The sequence below is a fragment of the Podarcis cretensis genome (genome assembly GCF_951804945.1).
Source record: "Podarcis cretensis genome assembly, chromosome: 10".
NCBI classification, from domain to species: Eukaryota; Metazoa; Chordata; class Lepidosauria; order Squamata; family Lacertidae; genus Podarcis; species Podarcis cretensis.
Window position 1 is genome coordinate 19597086 of NC_137179.1, and position 22404 is coordinate 19619489.

Sequence of the window (22404 nt, forward strand, 5' to 3'; positions counted from 1 at the left end):
TGTCCGATCTTGGAAGGAGTCTATCTTCCAACTTTGTCCAGTTCTTGTTATTCTTGTTGTTCTTGTTGTTCTCTCTCCTCCTCTTTTTTTTTCCCTGCTCTCCTGCACAAATGTTCTAATTCCAAAAAGCTTCTAATTCCTCTGCAGAGGCTTTGTTATTCAGGAACAAAACATTACGTCAAGTCCCTTCCATTCTTCAATAGATAAATCAATTGTCTCCTTTAGTGTGTAGACCTCTGTAGACAAAATAGTGTTCCATTTCTGCAGTTTCCCAGGAGATAAAAAGTCCTATTCAAATTCGATGCCAACAATACTTGTAGTGTCCCACAGCTCCTCTAGAGGGATTATAGTAACTCAGTTTCCTTCCCGATCACACCCAACAGTCAAAGTAACTTATTATTCCTTGTTTTAAACAATTTATATCCAATTTGTAACAAATGTGACCAGCAAAGTCCTCGTAACAAAGTTCTCTTTTTGTTCTTCCGCTTTGACAGCTCCTTTGACAGCTGTCAAAACCTCTATTTCTCCTCTCCCGGCGCTCTTACGGATCGCTCCCGGGGTTTCCGGGGGGGGGGGGGTTGCCTTTTAATTCACATTCCACTTTTCTCCTCCAGCCCAGTCTTATAATTTTCCATCGCGAAGTTAATAATTTTGTCAAAAAAAGGTTGCACTCGATCTTAGTTGTCAAATCCTTTGCTTTAGCTCCTCTACAACAGGGGGGAGGCTGACTTCCTTTTTGCACCTCCCCCGCTCGCTCCGAATTTAAAAAGAATTTTCCCCCTTTTTTAATCCAAGTTCCAATTACTCACGGGTTATTCTTTTAAAGTCCAAATTTTCAATGGAAGAAGTCAGCGCTCTCCGTCGAATGGCATGCGGCTTCGCTCGGTAGGGGAAGCGGAGGACTCACAGCACCACCCCCCCCTGTCACCCGCTCCGCAGCCTTTAAAAAGGCTCCTTCGCGGGTTGGGCGGGACGCAAACGGTGCCCGCCGAGTCACCATGCCCATGGGTTTCAGCGCCCATGGTTTTTGAGGGTCCCCGCGTCGCCGGCGCGGTAGAACCCAGCCCCTGCCGAGCAGGCTCCCTCCGGAGCTCGGAGGGAGTCCGCCATTCGGCGATGGCACCAACCAACATGTGGAACTTTCTTGTGTAGAGATGAATCGTTAGTCCATATCTCTCAGTGTTGCAGGGATATCTCCTAAAATTGCTACCTGGGCTCTTTTTACCTGAAGATGCCTTTGGAGATTCTGAATGCCACCGAACTACGAGCCCCTTACTATTTCTTATTTCAACAGGCTTTGGGGAACTAACAGCTTTTAATGAAAGAGCTGGCGCCATGCTGTTTTTAGCTGTAATTATACGTTTGTTTTTAATCTCTCTCTCTCTCTCCCCCCCCCTGCATCTCTCCCTCTCTCTCTCTCTCTCTCTCTCTCTCTCTCTCACACACACACACACACACAAACAGAGAGAGAGAGGTTTATCTCGATTCCCGGTATCCATGTAGGTTAACATATTTTATAATAATCTTAATAACCCAAGTATTAACTTTAAAATTAGTCTACACATTTGCAGAGAAACACTTAACTAGGACTCCTGGGATTTTCAGGTGTAGATCTCATATATATTTTATACACATCTCCTCAAGCATAGCGGAAAATATGTGCTCAGCATGCTGTGTAAATGTGGTGTCCTGTCTTTAGGCAACATAAGAAGCCACCCTAATGTCACCCCCTGGGCTGAAAAGGAAGGTGAAAAAAATATTTAAAGGGGTGAGGGCAGAAGTTGGCATTGAGCGTGTGAGGGCACAGGATAGAAATTAAGAGGTTGAAGAGTAGGCTAAAACACAAGTGCAAGAGACATGGTTGGAAAGAGACTGTGTTTGGATGCTTAAAGCTAATGGTAGAAGCCTCCTAGCAAAGATTAGTGCGCTGGAATGCTTGGTCTTGCAAAGAATATTTAAATGCATTAATAACAGGAGACCTGCTAGGGAGGTAGTTGGGCCTTCAGATGACAAGGGAGTCAAAAGTACATTAAAGGAAAATAAGAAGAATGCAGGGATGCAGAATGATTTTTTTGCTTCTTTCCTCGCAGAATAACTTTTAGGGCAGATCTCTGTCTCTGAACTAACTTCCACAGGAAGCCTTGTCAATAAAATAAAAACAAATTGCTTGATCTGAATGCCATCTCCGTGAGAGTTCTTAAAGAACGCAAATGTGAAATAAGTAACTTGTCCCTCTGATCAGCCTCAATACCATAAAGGTTCTAGAGGGGATTCTGGAAATCACAGACTGGTTAGCTTAGCTTGCCTATTCAGTGGAGTTTTTTTTTTTAGAGTGTCAACAAGCACATAGATAGAGGTGTTAACACTGTGTACAGTACTCAGACTTTCAAAAATCTTTTCCCAAAGTACCTCATCAAGGACTCAAAAGTGAGCATAGCAGGCATGGAATAAGAGGAGAGGTCCTCATATGGATCATGAACTGGTTTAGAAACAGGAAGAAGAGCAGGAATGAATGGGCAGTTTTCACAATGGAGGTATATAGAAAGTGGAGGGGGCCCCCATCAGTATTGGGGCCTGTGTATTTCAACCTGTTCCTAAACAATCGAGAGTTTGGGTTGAACAATGAGGTAGCAAAGTGTGCTGACGATACCAAATAGTTCTGTGTGGTTAAAATGGGGTTTATGAAGAGCTCCAAGGGGCATTCAGCCAATGCTGAGGACGCATTTCCCTGATCTGCCTTTTGACACTTTAAATGTCTATTTTAGGATCCATCTTATTTCGGTAATTTAAACTTTTAAACTGTTTTTAATATTGCGTAGTAGTGTGTTTTAATATTAGCGTTGTGTTTAAATTGTTGTAACGCACCTTCGGAACTTGGGGTGAAGGGCAAGTGGTAACAACAACAACAACAACAACAACAACCTCTTTGTTTGCTCCCTCAATATCCGTAATCCCCATTAAAAGATTGTTCAACAATGCTGTGGTATGTTTCAGTGGCTGGGCCTTGGAAGGTGAGACTGAACAGAAATTGACCAGTGACACAGACATGGTCACAGTGAAAAGAGAGGCAGAACTTACACATTTGTGTGCATTTCTTCCACACGGATGGCGAAAAGCAGAGAAGGAAGAAAGTTGCCTGGGCAGTGGGCAAGGGCTCCTTTAGTAAGGCACATCAGAAGTCGTGTGTAGTTTATTGTACAGCCCTGGGGGGTGGGGGTGGAGGAAGGAATGTGGGCTGGGCAAAGTCTAGAATTACACCATTGCAGAATAGGTTTTTTCCTTGCATGCTTTAAATAGCCAGCACCTTTTTCTTATTGCTTTCACGGTTCCCCAGTCAGCCAGACCCCTGACAGCTCATTCCTTCAAGGTAACAACTTAGTTTTGTACCTCCTCCTCTGCTGCGTCGTGCTGTGTTGCAGTCATCAGGCGAACTGTGCGTTTGTGTGTGGTGTGCATGTGTGTGGACTGCCTAACAACTTTTAGTGGCAAAGATATCTTTATGCACCCACCTCTTTCTCCTTCTCTCCTCCCCCTGCCTCTCTGATTTAACATGATTTCTTGTTCCTTCTGGCTATGCATTCATGTGTAGCTTTCAAAGCACTTTGGGCTGTAGTATTCCTCCCTGTGTATTGGAATCTCTTGTTTTCTTCACAAAAGGAACTGGCTGAGAGAATGAATGAATCAAAGAATTTGGTTTTGACGGGCAGGCAGGGTGGTGGAGGAAAACGGTAACCTACAAATGGCTGATGCTCTTCACATGAATGATGCCATCACTATTTTCCTGGAGCGGTTCTCTATAGGGAGCGGGATCCAAAGATCCTTTGAGGTGCATCTGGAAGTGGCATGAAGGAAGTTAGCATGTGATTGGGCCACTGTGAGTTTGTTTGTGTGTATGTGTGCGTGAGAGAGAACTGGACCACTGTGAACTATTAAAGATTCTGAATTGGGAAGGTGGGGGAAAGGCAAAGTATACTCTGTACATGATGATTATGGGAACATTCTCTCACTGGGCAAAGCACTGAATGAGACATTTTCAAAAGAAAACACCTTGGTTGTCTTGTGCTTGAGGCGGGTGTGAAGAACATTTTGGGCTCCAGATTTTGTTGAACTACAAATGCAATCAGCCCAGCAGACCAGGGATGGTGGGAGTTTTAGTTTAGTAACATCCAGAGGGCCAAAGGGACCCTGGAGTATGATCTCAAAACTGACCTCCCCCCCAAAAAAACCCCCACACCATTAAGAGATGGTGTGCAATAGTTGGCACATCGCTAAGGTGAACTAATGGGAAAGTGATCAAGACTCTACTTTTACAAGTTACAAAGAAGTAGGGATCCCAGCAGGTGGAATATCTCCTACAGACCCATTAAAGCTGTGTTCTTCTGGCTTGGCTCCCTGGATGTTGTTGGACTACAACTCCCATCATCCCTGAAGATTGGCTAAAGTGGTTGAGAATGGTGGGCACTGTATTCCAGCAACGTTAGGGGACCTCAGATTGAAGAACACACTACATTATTAAAATTACAGCAGATGTATCCTTTGTAGTTGTTCATCCTATTCTTAACTGGCTCATTACTCCATCACATGTATGCAGTTTCTATTGAAATAATGCCCAAAATGGTCTTAAAAAGGTGGATTTGCACCAGATCCCTCATGTGCCAGATCTTCCTTGCATTTGGCCTCCCAGCTGGTATCCATTGTGTGTTTTAATAAAAGGGCAATACATGTCCAGATCTGTGAGCCAGAATGCAGCATCCTGAGAGTCTCATATTTTTTTCCAGGGAAAGAGGCATTTCTGGTTCAGAGGAGGCAGGGGGCAGAACCCAATCACAACAGAGAGTCTGCTTAATTTTCAGAAACTAATGTGTTTGGAGAGATTTACTCAGCTACTTTTGCTAGCCTCTAAAGATCTCCCACATCCAGTCTCCGTCTCCTGTGCTGCTTCAGCCTTCCACAAAATAAAGGCTTTATGCCTAATAGTGATGTATAAATGTGCACGTATAATAAAGTCTGATTATGGAACTAGCTTTCCCTATTTCAGAATCCTCCCTATTTAGAACAATCCCCAGAGCTAGACACCGAAAGCTTTCATCTGCCTTGCAGTCCCCATTCCACTTTTAACACCACATCCAATCACCTAAAGCAGCCCTCTCTCAGCCTGAAGCCCCCCCGCCCCCCGCCGTGTTACCACCTTGATAGTTACTTGGTCTTGGACTCTAATGGCCCCAAAGCACCACTGGTTTAAGAAGAATGGCAGACACACTTGCCTTGATCAATAAACAATGTTAAAGATTCGTGCGATGTGAGTTATGATGCTACAGAGCATATGCGATGCTCTCTGTCACTGCCTAATTTCTTAGGACTCACCACATTCCTTTCAGTGATGCACTTGGGATCAGTCAGTGCATTGAAGGCAGAGTAGCCAAGATGTTGTGTATTCTAAATCCCACTGTCCCCAACCAACACAGCCAATGGTCAGGGGTGATGGAAGCTGTAGCTCAAAATGTCTGGAGAACACCATTCTGACCACCCCTGGTCTAAAGCAATGGAGAGGTTTACAAGCTTTCTTCCTTCGGGCCCTGTCTTACAAGAAGGGCCGGGTTTAGGTTTGATGAGGCCCTAAGCTACTGAAGGTAATGGGGCCCTTTATATGTCCAGCTGTCCTTTGTCAACAACAAATTGTTGCTGTTTTTTGTGTTGAATATATGCTATATGGTAATTTATGGATCTAATAGGTATCTAAAGCCATTTGCACATAACAAAATATGTATTTTATCAAATAATTGTTATATTTTGGAAATGTACATCCAGTTTTTTTCCTTTAAATTTTTTTTGGGGCCCCCAAGAGAGTTGGGCCCTAAGCTATAGCTTGTTTAGCTTATAAGTAAATCCAGCACTGCTTTCAAGGGAACACTGCCTACCTGCTACAGAACCACAATCTGTTGCAAGGGGTTTCTGGTACATATTCAGGATTGTCCACTTAATTTGTATGGGGCAGCAGTCAGGCCTGTTGGGTCTCACTGTTGCACAGCTTAACTGAAAATGTCCTCCAGGACAAGGGTTGGAAACTCCCCCCACCCCCAGATGTTGCTACAGTTCTCATAACCCTTGGCTGTTGGCCATGCCAGCTGAGCCCAATGGGAATTGGAGTCCAGCAACCTCTGCAGAGCCACATGCTTCCCCACCCCTGATCTAGAGCAGGGTTTCCCAAACTTGGACCTGCAGCTATTGTTGGACTACAACTCCCATCATCTCTAGCCAGCAGGACTAGTGGTCAGGGACGATGGGAACTGTAGTCCAGAAACAGCTGGAGACCCAAGTTTGGGACATCCTGATCTAGAGCAATGTTCTTCAACCTCAGGTCCCCAGATGTTGCTGGACTACAGCTCCCAACATCTCTGACCATTAGCCTAAGCTTCCTGGGAATGATGGGAGTTGTACTCCAAGTGCTATTAAGTATAGAAAGAGAATATGGGAATGAAAATGTATTTCAACACAAGTCACCTTCAACTGTGTTGCTTAAATACTGGTAATTTAGCTGGGCCACAATTTAGGGAGGCAGTTGAGGCTAGTATTTATCTAAAGTCATGTTCATTTTCTGATGGTAAGAGCTGTTTGACAGTGGAATGGACTCCCTTGGAAGGTGGTGGACTCTCCTTCATTGGAGGTTTTTAAGCAGAGTTTGGAGTGCCACCTATCAGGGATGCTCTAGTTGAGCTTCCTGCATTGCAGGGGTTGGACTAGATGACCCTCAGGGACCCTGCCAACTCTACAATTCTATGATTCCATGGTTTGGCTTATTTTGATGAGTGCAGAAAGCCAATATGAAAAAACCCGGAAAGTGCAATTTTAAAAGTAAACAAGCAAACACTACCACCTCCACTTGTCAGTCTCTACCTGGAATACTCTGTTTAAAAGAATTTAGAAGTTCAATAGTGTCACCACCATTTTTTTGCAGTTGGGGGGGGGGGGGGGTTGGTTTTTTTTTATAAAACAAGGGGACACAATATGTGCCCATGAGAACAAAGCATAGAAGTCTGGGATTTAAAGGTGGATAAATCTCAGCAGACTCCCCACCCCTCTTCAAAAGCATCAGTAAGGTTCACCTCTGGTCTGAAGACTGGTGCTTTCCCCTTTTCTGAGCTCTGAAAAAATTGGAGTCTACTGGTGTACAGAAATAATGGGGAACCTTGGCCCTCCTAATGAATGATGCTCTTCAACCCCCATCAGTCCCAGCCAGCATTGGCAATGGTCAGCAATTATGGGAGCTGTAGTCCCATCTGGAGTACATCTCGAATAATAATAATAATAATAATAATAATAATAATAATAATAATATTTATACCCCACCTATTGGCTGGGTTTTCCGAACCACTCTGGGCGGCTCCCAACAGAATATTAAAAACATGATAAAACATCAAACATTAAAAATTTCCCTAAACAGGGCTGCCTACAGATGTCTTCTAAAAGTCAGGTAGCTGTTTATTTCCTTGACATCTGATAGGAGGGTATTCCACAGGATGTGTGCCACTACCGAGAAGGCCTTCTGCCTGGTTTCCTGTAACTTCACTTCTCTCAGTGAGGGAACCACCAGAAGGCCCTCGGAGCTGGATCTCAGTGTCTGGGCTGAACGATGGGGGTGGAGATGCTCCTTCAGGTATACTGGGCCAAGGCTGTTTAAGGCTTTAAAGGTCAGCACCAACACTTTGAACTGTGCTTGGAAATGTACTGGGAGTCAATGTAGGTCTTTCAGGGCCGGTGTTATGTGGTCTCAGCGGCCACTCTCAGTCATCAGTCTAGGTGCAGGTTCTCCATCCCTGACACAGATCACAGGAGCATCCAGCTGGTGGTCAGCTATTGTTCAGGTATCCCAGCCCCAGGTTGTGAAGGATATTGCACTGATGCTCCATGGCAAATGTGAATACATTTTCTTGAAGGGGACCATAGGGCTATTTCTATGGGTCTGGGAGGATGTGATGGGCCAGAGACAGGAGCAAACATGGCCCAAAACATGTCTGAGCCCAGGGCTTCTAGGCACACTTTTGTAAAAGCAAACAGGATTGCAATATCTTCACTGAATTGTTTTCACAAGTGAAATGAATTAAAATGAAAAGGGGAAGTAAATAAACAAAATACCTGGTGGTGTACAAAACATTGGCGAATGCTTACTGAAAGGATACTCTGTGAGGAACCAGAACATTTTGAGATGAATCATTTAAAAATTAAGCTGACACTGTTCTTCTAATCCAAAGTAAATACCTCCTGCCTCAGTAAAGTCTATGGGTACATCTTGTGCACTTGGAATGTCAACATATCCAGCTGTTGTAAGCAAGAAAGCTGTGGTGTGAACTTTTGAGCGTGTCCCTGAGTTTGTCTCTCACTTTTCCTCCAGCTTGAGAATTTGATTGTTGTAAGCATAACAGTGGAGGGGCGAAAGGCAACACTGACCTTTTGAAGGTGGGATGGATTACAGAGTCCCCGGGGCAGTGATCAATGGAGAAATACCTGCACAAGCCTCTGGGGAGAAGAAGAAGAAGAAGAAGCAAGAAGCAAGAGATCAAACACTAGAACGCGACCACTGGAACAACAAAATGGAATATGTGCTCTCTGTAGCAGGAGAAATCATCGGATTGGGGAACGTCTGGCGGTTCCCTTATCTCTGCTACAAGAACGGTGGTGGTAAGTGCAGCTCTTGCCTAGCAAATTTACATCGCATCTGCTAGATGTCTCAACTGTGTCACTTTCCCATTGATCACAAGAGAACCTGCACACCTGCAGTTGCATACCATGGGGGGTGGGTGGGAGGGAATCAATAATGCCAGCCGAAGCAAGCCAAGTGCCAGCCTTTTCCAACGTACAAAATGTTTTGCAAAGTTTATGCCATTTATCTTCACAGCACCCTTATGTGGTAGATTAGGGTGAGAGAGAAAGAGGAACTTGCACAAAACCACCTAAGAGCTTCCTCTTCAAACCCCAGTACAAGGTGGGGAGGGGGGGGGACTTAGGATGCAGCCAGTGACTTCCACAATTTTCTCCCGAAAACTGTTTGTGTCCTTGCGAGCTAAGTGTAAAACCACACACAACATGAGATCTCCCGACATTATTAAAAAGAATAAATAAATAAATATTCATGCAACTATAAAGGCCTTTTATTTTTTTTGACTGAAGCAACGGTGCTGAGGTTCTTGGTGAACTTTTCCTTCCCGTGTCGTTTTCCACTCCCACCCCATCAAAAAAAGAAAAAGGAAGCACACACAGACCATGCTTAAAGCATGGAAAGCAGAAATAAGCAAACTAACCCCAACCCCATCCTCACTAATTCCCCTGGCATACCACCCATTATTCCGTCATGCAGCACAAAACCTTCAGATAAAAACCTGGCAAACCAAAGGCCTATATCGCCAACAGACTTCTATAAAAATAACAAACCCTTGTCAACACAAGAAATACAAGACAAACTAGAAGACACCCAAATGCCTTGGTTAACACATCACCAATTACATGCCCTCGTAAACAATCCAGTAGTAAAATCAGCAGCCCCTGACAACCTTTGAAAACCTCCTCCTAACAACAAAGGGACATGGCGAAGGAATGGTAACCGCAATATACAAAATGCTACTCCAAAATCCCACGAACCCCCTAGACGTAATCAAAAAACAATGGGAGGACAACATAGGCTATGAGATTAACCCCACTCAGTGGACCAGAATGTGGTCTAAACCCCCTTTTAAATCCATATCAATGGGAAAAAAAGAACTTACCTACAGGTGGTACCTAACACCAAGGAAATTAGCGCTAATTCACCTGGGAACCTCACCAAAATGTTGGAGAGGGTGCACCTCCATAGGCACATACCTCCACATGTGGTGGGAATGCCCCAAAATCCAACTATTCTGGACGACAGCCATACGAGAAATATGTAAAATAACTAAGCGAGTACAGTGGTACCTCGGGTTACAGACGCTTAAGGTTACAGACTCCACTAACCCAGAAATAGTACCTTGGGTTAAGAACTTTACTTCAGGATGAGAACAGAAATTGTGTGGCGGTGGCGCAGCGGCAGCAGGAGGCCCCATTAGCTAAAGTGGTACCTAAGGTTAATAATAGTTTCAGGTTAAGAACAGGACCTCCAGAACGAATTAAGTTCTTAACCCAAGGTACCATTGTATTAGAAATCACCCCAGAATTGGCCCTGCTGAACATCTTCCAAGACAATAATGCCCACTCACATCACAAATAACTCATAACCCACCTACTCTCAGCAACCAGAAACATCATAACCAGACACTGGAGAGACCTGTCAGGAGTAAGCATGGACCAATGGTACCAAACAGTATGGGAAATAGCCCTACTAGAAAAATTAACCAATAAACTGAAACTGACAGAGGAACAAAAATAGAAAAAGATGCCTTCACCGCAGTATGGCTCCCCTTTATCACATATACAGCCCAACAAGACAATGACGAGAATCCACCAATAGCATACAAATCAATATGGCTAATCTGATTCAAGAACACCCACCCCACTCACACACAAAAACAAAGTTCACCACAGCCAGTCACAAACAAGCAACCACACCCTAGGCCAACCCCAACCTCTCTCACCACCAAAGGAACACAAGCGAATAGCAAAGAGAACCTGCACAAACGACACTGACACAAAACCCCACACATACCTTAAGTAAAATAGAAACATCGCCTCCCGACCCCCCCCCAACATGGCCCCCTCCACCTCTTCCCCCTTTTTCTTCCTAATGTAACCCTAATGTCTCAACAAATGAAACTGACCTATGGAAAATGTAACTTGAAAAAAGAGACATTGTGCATATCTTTAATAAAAAAGGGGGGGGGGGGAGGGAAAAAAAGAGAGCAGCTATTAACCCTGCAAGCAGAAACAAAATGGACAAAGTTGAATTCCTCCAAGTCCTACTCAGAGTAGACCCACTGAAATTGATGAACCTAAGTTAGTCATGTTTATTTCAGTGGGCCTACTTTGAATAAGGACTAGCATTGAATATCATCCATACATTCCTTTCCAACCAAAGCTTGTGCTGATTAACATTCTATGGCCTTTTCAATGTGTTTGTGGGAGAGGAGTTATTGGTTTGTTTTTGCTCATGTCATGTGTGCCATCTCATGATGCAAGCACGGTGCACGGCATGCGCACATCATGGCGGGATATTGAGGGCTCCCCCTAGCTAGCGCCCCTGTGTCCCAGTCTGCATGTAACAGACTTAACTGTGGCTTCATGGCTTCTTTCCTCACTCATGCTAAAGAAGCGAAAGGGCTGCACCTGTGTGCCCAGAACTCATTAGTATTTTGGAGCCTGGTTTTGATTGTCCAAACATGGCTACTGGCTTCCTGTCCCTCTATGGATGCTTAATTTACAAAGTGAGTCTAGGATGACTGCTTTGTAGTGCTGAAATGGTTGCCGTACTTATTTTCCATGCTTGAGTTGATCGGTTTCAGAAGGCACATTCTGCATTCCATGGCCATTTTCTCCTACTGCTTTTTGCTCTACGCTGTGTCCGTGTGTCTGTCTCTCTCACTCACAAATATCCATAGATAACAATTCCTCATGCATCTGAAGTGAATGTGTGTCCACGAAAGCTCATGCCATAACAAATTAGCTAGTCTTTAAGCTTGCTACAGGACTTTTACTGTAAAAACAACAACCATCTGACTAATCTTGACAAGAGCTTGGAAAGCCAGGCAGAGTTATTGCTATATTGAGAGAAGAGGGACTAAAAACCTGGCTATAACATTATGGCTCTGTAATAAGGTTACCAGATGTCACTGTTTCGCGGGGACAGACCCCGGATTTACAAATCAGTCCCCATATAAAATCCATTGAAGTTGAAAAGTGTTTCCGGATTCATCGAAAGAAATCTGGTAGCCTTACAGTCTGTAATGGGTTAGCATCCCAAAAATGACTCCCAAAAGTAAGGAAGACAGGAATGGCTCTGAAGCACTGGTTCCTCTCTCCTCCTCCTCCCTTCCTCTGCTGGGAGCCCCAACTAGTCAAATTAGTAGAAATAGTTCCTTGCATGAAGGAAGAAATTATTCTGTGTTCCCACTAAAGGCAGGGCTTTCCCCCTTCCCTTACCCACCTTTTGGAATGAGAGGACAGCATGACTCCTTTCCATAACATTACAATTTTGCCTCACATGGTGCATAGTCCTAAGATGTAATGAAGAGAGTTGCCAAGGAGATGTCTTCTTTTACTCTGTCCTTAGAAAGCTCTCTCTCTCTCAGACACACACTTGTTTACTTGTGGGTAAGGATGAGGGAGAAATTTGAATAAGGACACATTTAAAGGAGAACCTACCTAACCCACACTTTCTGAAATAATGTGCAAACCAAAACACAATAAGAGCCACGCTTCTCCAAATTTTGCCAGGCACATACTAGGATAAAACGTGCATAAAATGTTCATATTTGTGAAAACAGCATATAAGCATGTGCAGGATTAGGGGGAAAATTATTTGTAAAAATGTGTATTTTAGGGGAAGTTGCATACAAATGTCTAAACTGGAAGAAATTCACACTACAGTGCTGACAAATTTTTCATGAGATCTTTTTTTAAAAAAATCACAGAGGTGGAGAAATGAATTTAAGATGGGAAAATGAGGTACTGAAATAAACTGAAATTGACAGATTCTCCCATCTGTCCTTGTGGGGCATTCAAAATGATGTAGGCAAGGGGTGAAGAGACTTGTTATGAGTCTCACAGTGATGCTACAACAAGACACACATGAAACTATCATCCACAAAACAAAATATGTTGGGGCGAGAGAATTAGTTTTCTAGCACCATGTTAAGATGTTTGTGCTAGTAAACTAAATTTCCCCTCACAATGGAAGCATGTACCAGAGAACACTATATAGGTGGGTTAGTGAGGCCCACCATTCATTGCCATACCTGCTAAAAAAGGGCCCCATGGTTTTCTTTTTATGTTACAAAAAATAAAGTCAAGAAAATGTTTTCGTCTCTCTTTATATTAGTACCACTGGTGTGATAAGTTGCAGTTTGGAGATAATAGGTGTTCATCTCAACCAGCTCCACTGAAGTAAAAAGTGCAGTAACTGTCTTAGTAAGATTTTAAATCCGAAGAGTTGTATAATATGAGTACAGAAGTTCTTCTCTTCAGTTAAGATAATTTATAGGCTTTTGCAGTACAAGAACCTATTATAATAACGTTTCCTTTAAAAGACTCAACAGGAGTCATCTGCCACAGAGACGCTCTGTGCTGTCGTGTGGGTTATGTATGTGTTCTGGAAAAAATTACCTAGAGACGTATTTGGGAATTGTTCTCCTTGTTTTGTTTGATAACTATTTACTTAATCTGACTTTCTGGAAGCTTGTAGAAAAACAGGTTAGAAGGACTTGGTACTGGTAAGAGTTATCGGTGAGTAGATTTATGAACTCTGGTCTGAAATCTTTTGGATTTGCCTTAGAGGCCTACCTAAACCGCTTTCCCACCCTGACAGCATGAAAGGGATTAGCTACTTCCATGCCGGCTTTCCTTTTTGTTTCTCTTTCTGCTTGAGAATTTTGTTTTTGAGGAGGGATTAGAGGGGAGGCTTGTTTTTATTTTTGTGAGGCTGGAATGTTCCTAAACTTGGGTTCGCCAACCCTATGCATGTTTACTAAGAAGCCCCATTGTTACTTCAGGAACAGGCAACATGGTGCACTTCAGATGTTGCTTGACTATCAACTGCGCTAACTCCCATCAACCCCACTATGATGGCCAATGGTCAGGGATGATTTCAACATTTATTTTAAACCATTTTTATACTGCTTAATATATAAAATTTATCTTGGTGATGCATACCCTCTAACACCTTGATGGCAAAATCCAAGACACAATATTCCCAGACGCCATCTTCCTGTTTTTTCTCAAGAGAATGTTGGCCGTTTTGGATGTCTTGATCTCGTGTGGTTTTGCACCACAATCCTGCCCCCTGAAAAAGAGCTTTTTTTCAGGCATGGTGCTCCAAATTGTGTATTTTGGGGGCACCGCACAAGATCACAGCCTCAGGAAATAATTGTGGTGTGCAATTGCATGAGATCATGGCATCCAAAATGGCCAACATTCTCTCGCAACAAAAGAAAAACCACAGGATGTCTTGATTTTTTCTAGGACACTTTTGGGGTCTGGTGATGTACAACAAATTAAATCAAACCAAAGCAATTATTACAAAAATATACAATGCAACCATCAATACAAATTGGAAATCAATACAATAGTAATAAATATATACTGGTAGCAATACTGTAATTGAATACTGATGATGGATGTTCCTATCCACTCAACTACTCTGAGGAGTTTTCTTTCTTTCTTTACAGTCAAGTGGTATATAAATTTTATTAAATAAATAAATAGCAAACCTCCCCTTCATATAATGCTGCTTTAAATGTATGGTGTTGACTGTGGCCCTAGTGTCCCTGCCTTCTACCTCCCAGCCCCATTGACACCAGCCACCACTGACACTCAGTTCAAACTTGACCTACATGTGGATCTCGCTATTGGTTCCATTCCTTGTTCCTCTAAAATATGACCTGGCATCATGTTTTAATTGGACCCTGGATTTCTCTTTCAGCAAGAAAAAGGAATCATCTTTCAGCTGGTGTTCTTGACTAAACTGAAAGGTACATGCCCTTTTAGCACACACAAAAAAGCAATGAAAAGCATGGAAGATACTAGCTCAGTTTCTGCTGTCAGGCTTAGTAAAGCATCCTCCTTTACTATTGGCTAGGAAGAGAGGAAGGCAACCAGAGGAGTGATCTCACCTCCCTCTGCCCCCAGGGTCTGAAAGCTCATTGCTTCCATAGCAGGCACAGCCTCCTGCCATGCCAGCTTGGTGTGGACTTCAGTCAAAGGGCAGGGAGCCCAGTCCAGCCTGCTAAGAGCTGGAACCATTAAAGGGATTTCGGAGCAAATTAAAGTTAATTGTGATTTTCCAGTCAGTTAAATATTGGCTTGATCCTGGAATGGATGGAGGTGTTGAAAGTGGCTAGCAATTAACGCCAAGGAGCAGAGCCTGCATCTGTCCAAACCTGGACACAAAAGGCATTAGAATTGCTTTAATTCCTTCCCCTTTCAATCAAAATGTTAGTCATGGGTTGTATCTACAGTAGTGTTGAGTAGTGCATCCCATCAGTGCAAAAATTTCTGCTTGCTCAATGGGACTTGACCCGCCTCCCCGTTCATGCCTCCAACCCTCCAGTCTAGATTTGGGGAGGACATGGGGTGGGAAGGAGAGGAGGGGGGGAGTCCTGTTGCAGAAATCCTTGTGTTGATGGGATGTGTTAGTTGGATACTGCCCCATATGTCACAAGGGGCCACCAGTTTGAACGTTGCTGAATAGGTTGGTGCTACTGTGATAAGCATCTTTTGACTGCTTTAATGCTGGGCCCGCATCAAATATTAACACCATTTGATATTACATGACAACTACTGAATGCTATCTAATATTAACTATGGTTGCATGTCAGCTGTAAAAAATAACTTGCAAGATATCCTTGCATGGCAGCAGTCAAGCACTGTTGAGTACGGAATACCATGTTGTATCAAGTATCAAACATTATTCTGGTATCAAATAGTGAAGCAAATATTGTATGTAAAATATAGATTTCCAATCCTGAGTAAGTATTTGGCAAATGATAAGAGTATTCCAAAAATATCTTCAATATGTTCAAAGTTTGCAGAGCAAAATATTGTGGAGAATAGTTGGGAGCATATTCATTTGGGCTCTTAAGACTAATGAATTGATAGGCTTGCTTTGTGCAGAGGGTTAAGTTAGACTGTTTTTGTTCCACGGCTGACTCTGTGATGTTACTAAACTCATTTTTTTAAATGCAATTTGTCTGTGATCAAATACAATCAAAGTTGCATTTGTCTCATCCTGATCAAAGGTTTGAACCTTCTTGTTCTGCTAGGAAGTATTCAAAACCTATTTGTTGTAGTCTGAGCTTTCTTTCTAAAAACCATGCCAAAGCTGCTCACTGGCCCATTGGGTCAATGTGTCCAAAAGCTCAACATTCTGCTGGCAGAATCCCGGAGAAGTGTATTGCTATTGGCTGGCCCAAACCCAAGGGAAGATCTTCAAACACCTCTGAAGGTCAAACTACTTCAATTGTGTGGTTAGCAAACATATCTTTTCTAATAATAATAATAATAATAATAATAATAATAATAATAATTCAGTTTGGTTTTCTGAATATAACAAATGAACAACAAAAGGATGAATATTTTCATAAATAAATAAATAAATAAATAAATAAATAAATAAATAAATGCCCCTCCCCATTTGGCTCTTTGTCATCACCATAGCTTCCTGTTTTGAAAGCCTGAGCATCTAACACCTCCATGTGTTTCTGAACCTGTAGGTGCCTTCTTCATCCCCTACCTCATCTTCCTTTTCACCTGCGGGATCCCAGTATTCTTCCTGGAGACGGCACTTGGGCAGTACACCAGCCAGGGAGGTGTCACTTCCTGGCGGAGGCTGTGCCCTCTCTTTGAAGGTGAGTTGGGTATGATGGGGCCAGCTTGTTTGCTAGAAAGTCTGTACCACCTTTTGCACTAAAGGAGCTATCTTACATAGGGCATCAATGGGATTTTCTGGGCCCGGTACACTTGCATGTGGATTGGACCCTCTGCCTGGCCTCCAAAAGGGGACACATATTTGCATAACATTTCCATACACTTTGTATCACGTGAAGATCTTTTTGCTCTGTGGCAGGTGGGCTGGAGGGCCCTAGCATAAATCAGAGGCCACGCTCAAGTAAATAAGATGTCTGATGGACAGACAGAATGTGAACAGGCAAATCCTTTGCCTCCCTGCGCACCCACAAGATTCAGCTAGGGGTGTCAGCATTCACATGCAGATGTCAGCGTTTGCCCAATTTTGGATGTTGGCTGTAGCATTAGCATCAGATCATCGTGCATCAGCACTATTTTGGGTTTTAAACGACTGTGTCTCTTGCAACAGCAGCACCCCTGCTTCTTGAAGCTTGAGAGTGATACCTGTCAGTGGAAAATGCAAACGCCCCTCAGCTGTGACAAAGATCACTGTTGTGGAGGCAACAGAGTGTGGCTGAAGTGACCACAGGAATCTCAATTTTTATAGAAGAGGAAAATTAACATGATGCAAAGGGAAAACAGAAGCTCAGGTTGCACATTAGCTGAAAGAAAATGTTAAATGCAGATGTTTACTGATTAAAAGAAAGGATCAACCAGGTTGGGGGAAATTGTATTAATGCAGTGCCAATCAGCATGGGGTGGGTGCTAATCAAAGATCGTCCTTCTTTTTTTGTTTTGCTCTGTAAAATGCATGCTTATGTCTACTTTTGATGTTTTTATGTTTGTTTTAAATCAAAGATTCCCTCACTCTCTTCCGGCTGGTGTAAGGTCTGTTGGGAATCTGAGATGAGATCCCCACACAGCGGAAGTTGCCTCCAGATCCAGTCAACACACAGAGGCAGCTTAGAGCCCCAAATAGTCTACTGCTGCAGAAGATAAAGCTTCAGTAATACAGTTCTGGATGCTGAGAAATATATATACAGGATGTAGCATATACAGCTACAGACACATACAAGTACAAAGCATATCTGTTGCTCCAGCAATTCAAGACGTAATGCCGACTCCCTTCACAAGATTGACCCGGACACACAACACACCCTGGCACAGATGAGCTGGCATGCATCAATCCTTACATAGGCGACCCTGGGCCATTGCCATAGCAACGGGCTTGGCTGGCCTTGCACCTCTGGCCTTTTCTAATATATAGAGTGATTTGTGCTCATGTAGGAAATTAACACCTTCCTCATGCCCAGTTCCTCCAACAAGGGCTGCTGTGCCAAAATCAAGACATAAGGCACACTTCGGAACTAGTGTAAAGTAACAGAGAAAAGGGGAAGCCTCTACTAGTTTTCCTGTAGAATTGTAAGATTCTGGAATATATGACACCTAGGAAATGTACAGTGCATAAACAGGTGCAGGGAAAATTTAAAAAGTAAGTGGAAATTAAACCAAGGGGAAGAAGACATGGTGAATGAAAGGAACACCCAGAATGGTGAATGGAGCACCTGAGAAAATGGGAAAGAAAAGTTGATGTATCCTGCAATGAGAATGCATGCCCTATGGGGATTTTATGAAAATTATGGATTAGGGCAGGCGTCTCCAATCAGCCTCAGCCAGCATGGCAAATAGCCTGTTCTGAATCCCCTATCCTTCAGATTCAGTGGATGACACCCCCTCTTCCAAGTTCTAGTATAATGGAGCACTTCACTTTCTGATCAGATGTTTGCATGATTTTAAGGTTACTCAAAATCTGGATCAAATGGAAAGTTGAGGCTAAAAGGTTCCTGGGTAATTAGGGACTCTTGATTTATTTCTGCTTCATTCCAGGACAAATTACTGTGTTAATCACAGCCTGGCAGTTAGCTCAGGTAGGTAGAAGTGGATGGAGTTCATTGTTCGCTATAACATCGTAAGCAAAGGGCTGCTGGAATTTCTTGCCCATGTCAACAAAGGCAGTTGTTTCAATGCAATCAACAACTGATAGCCAGCTGACTTTAGCAAAGGGAACTTCAAGTCCTGGGGGCCAAGTATAGTCCTCCAGAGGATTTAATTTGTCCCTCAGGCCTCTCCTCAGGCCACACACCACCCCAAGGGGCCAGATACTCCTTTGCCTGGCTGGAATGAACCCTTGAACCCTTTGTTTGCATGGAAGGAGAATGGAGAGGGGTGTTATATGGAGCGTAAGTGAGTGCGCTTGTGTTTGTGTATAGAAACCACTGACTTTTACAACTTGCTTGCCCACCACTGGGATGCAACCCAGGGCAGATCTACTATGAAATTTAAGAATCTTAAGTTTCAGAGCCTTTAACCCCAGAGGGCCCCCAGAAATGTATATAACATTTCCCTATTTCTCACCCCCTCCCAAGAACTTGAAAACTACAAGGCATGGGAAATATTTATTTACTGCAGTGACTTTGACATGGGAGATAATCCAGTATAGCAATTTTAATCAAGATCTGAGATGTCGTAGTTATTATTATTACTATTATTAAAATAATTGTGGGGATCTGTCGTGGTACAACCCCACTGAAGAAGATAACCAGTGGTTAACGAGACCTCCTTGCTGGTTGCAAAGGGGGCCCCATAACAGTTCAAGCTTCGGGGCACCCCCAAATGTAGGTGCAACCCTGAAAAAACAAAACCACCCTATCTTTATTACTCCAATTAATTTTCTTAAAATCCCCTTCCCTGTTTCTTTTGTTCACTCTGCAGGAATTGGTTATGCTTCCCAGGTGATTGTTGTACTACTTAATTTCTATTACATTATTGTTCTGGCCTGGGCCTTGTTTTACCTCTTCAGCTCATTCACCATAGACCTTCCATGGGGCAGCTGTGATCATGAGTGGAACACAGGTAATCTGGAGTCCCTCCCTTGCTGTTCTGCAAGATGCTTTGTATTACTTTGTACTGATTCCACCCCTATCCCCCCCCCCCCGCTAGCAATAACCATCTACAGTACTCCATTTCCCATCGTGGCTTCAACCCTTCGGAACCCCCTGTCCAGGGAGATCCACATGGCCACGTTCTTACTCTTCTGCCCCTCCTTCCCCGTGGGAGGCCAACCCAGCATATGCCCTCCTTGTGCACTAAACACAAACAAACTTCTACCCACTTTTGACAAGGCAGTGCAGGCTGCCTTGTCTTGCCTTCTCTCCATTACATATGGACATGGATATTATTGCAGATGATGGGCTGAAATTTAGCCCTAGCCCCACACAGGATTGGTATCGTGGGGGGGGGGAGGGGAAACCACCTCTGAGCTAGCTGTAGTCTTGAGCTGTTAAGTCCTGAACTTCATGGGCTCTGAAAGAAGAAGAAGAAGAGTTTGGATTTGATATCCCGCTTGATCACTACCCGAAGGAGTCTCAAAGTGGCTAACATTCTCCTTTCCCTTCCTCCCCTACAACAAACACTCTGTGAGGTGAGTGGGGCTGAGAGACTTCAAAGAAGTGTGACTAGCCCAAGGTCACCCAGCAACTGCATGTGGAGGAGCGGAGATGCGAACCCGGTTCCCCAGATTACAAGTCCACCGCTCTTAACCACTACACCACACTGGTGTAGTGGCCAGTCAATCAAGAGTAGCCAGTCTTGTCTAGGAAAGAACATGCCTCATCCTTTTCATAAATATATAGGCTTGGATGCCCAGTCACACTCATGAACAGCTATCTCAATCAGGTTTGGCGCCAAACTCTGAGGTCAGTGGGTTCAGCATGATGCTGGTGTTGAGCACCTCACCACGTGCTCACCATCCTCATCGCTTCCCAGAAGTGCTTCAGTGGTAGATGGGCCCCACTTTGCTGGACACCACTCCCAGGCCTGCTCTCTGTAGGATCCTAGCCTCATGTGACACAGACACTTTCTTTCCTGAGCATCCTATTGCATTCTGCAGTTTTATTCCTGGTCTCCCCCCCCTTTTTTTTTAGGAAAGTGGATTAGTTGCATTTTGTGGGGATGTCTTCCAATTGTATGTTTTCAGTTTCTGTCACTTGGGCCTGTCTTACAGAGAACTGTGTGGAATTCCAGAAGACAAACACTTCGCTAAATGTGTCGGCCGAAAATGCCACCTCTCCTGTTATAGAGTTTTGGGAGTAAGTGAAGATTCCCTCCATTTTCAGGTTCGGTTTCCACAGCTATGACCAACCACCAGCCGCAGGAGTCTTCTGTTGGACGTGCAAAGTCTAACGATCTCGATAGCTCACATTGCTAACTAAGAAAGGCATGAACTGTGGGAATGGAATCTTGGTCTCTGAGCACCTTAACTCTTAATTTGCGATTTAAATCAGTTAAGTTCTGCACAAAGCGGAACATAAATCTGGCCTTGGGTTTCTCGTCTATTCCTCATCTTTTGCATATTTTTAAAATGAACTATGCAAATTTCAATGCATACCAATGCATGCTCTTAACATAAGGTCCACCCATCCGGTATCTTGTGGCAGCTGCTGTCTGCACCTTTGTACCAACCCAACAATGAACCCCCTCCTCCTGATTCCAGGCACAAAAGCAATAATGGTTGTTTGCTGCCTTCTCATAGATCGATTGTACAAATACATAAATATAGATTTGTATATAAATCAGAAGAAGCAGTGAAGGAGGTGGCAGGAGAGGGCTGGCACTGGAAATGACTCAGGAGCACATAATGTGCGCTCCAGCACAGTGAGCACATGGCAGCTGCCTGGTTTCAGAAGCAGTGCAGGAGTGGCACTTTTTCGTGATCTAATCCTGTTTTTCCTCCACACATGCATTTACACCTCTGCACTCCTTTACCAGAGAGGACAATTAGGTCATTTCCATAGAAACCGCCCTTGCGTTTTCCTTTCTGAAATCAACTCTCTGCGTCAAATACTTGGAGGTTATTCAAACACACAACACAAAAACCCACAAAGGAGCACTGTAAGAGTGTGGCTTCTTTGGCGAGAAAATTTGTTTCAACGCATCATGACATCGGATGTTTGTCAGGTTCGTGGCCCTGCCCACCTGTCAAAATTGACCTGTGGGGTGGCAGGAGATAACGTTCTGGGCCACCGGGCCAGAACCGCCCCCCCCACTCCTGCCCTTCATCAACAAACAAAGAGCTATCACGTATATATGCCCTTGTTTTGAAGCATATTTCAATGAATTCCTTAATGGATGCACAAAGAGGGAACTGCTCCATTTACTTGCTTGCTGTCACCTGCAGCTGTGCAAAGTCAGAATTGACCAGGGCTCCAAACCAGTCGGAAAGGACAGTGTGTGGGGGCAGAGCATGTACTGGGCATGCAGGTGTGCTCTAGGTTCACCCCCTCCTCAGAAACTCTGATGATCAGTATGGGGACTTGCTTGAATAGGTTAAATAAGTTTGCAGGCTACCAAAACATCAGGTTGCGGTTCCGTAATCCAGTGGGGAATATTTTGACTTGGGCGACAAAATAACTTGACTGGCCTTGAGTATTGCTTTTCATTTTGACCGGGCAGGTGTGGAGGGTGAGGTGATTTGCCTCAGCCTGCAACATGGCTTGAAGTGGCCCAGCTCCTCCTGAGGTTCCCATGGCAACCCTCCACGACATTGCAAGGGGGCACCATGTGCAAAACTGTATTCTGGGGGAAGTGGTCAGGCTGCGGCATGTTACAAAGTGGACCCAGAAGAAATCAAGCCAGGCTCTGTTTCTTCCACAGGAGGAGAGTACTCAACATTTCTGACGGCATAGAGCACTTGGGAGGTGTGCGGTGGGAACTGGCTCTCTGTCTCCTGCTGGCCTGGATCATCTGCTACTTCTGCATCTGGAAAGGAATCAAGTCCACAGGCAAGGTGGGCATATTTTATTTCTCTCTCTCACTTCCTCCATC

At 43.9% G+C, this 22404-nt stretch overlaps 1 protein-coding gene across 2 annotated transcripts in view; it reads left to right on the forward strand.

Moving 5' to 3' along the window:
* The first annotated feature begins 3332 nt into the window (after positions 1-3332).
* The window catches only part of SLC6A13 (solute carrier family 6 member 13), a 44878-nt gene continuing 25806 nt past the window's right edge, over positions 3333-22404 (forward strand). Inside the window, exons 1-6 of one of the 2 annotated variants that reach the window (XM_079992653.1) lie at positions 3333-3367; positions 8390-8676; positions 16389-16523; positions 19294-19434; positions 20585-20669; positions 22234-22366. In XM_079992653.1, the coding sequence (XP_079848779.1) occupies positions 8460-8676; positions 16389-16523; positions 19294-19434; positions 20585-20669; positions 22234-22366 (711 nt within the window). In that variant the 5' untranslated portion in view covers positions 3333-3367; positions 8390-8459. Of the gene's footprint in view, positions 3368-3732; positions 3887-8389; positions 8677-16388; positions 16524-19293; positions 19435-20584; positions 20670-22233; positions 22367-22404 lie in introns of those variants that run through there. The other variant, XM_079992654.1, reaches the window with a different exon arrangement.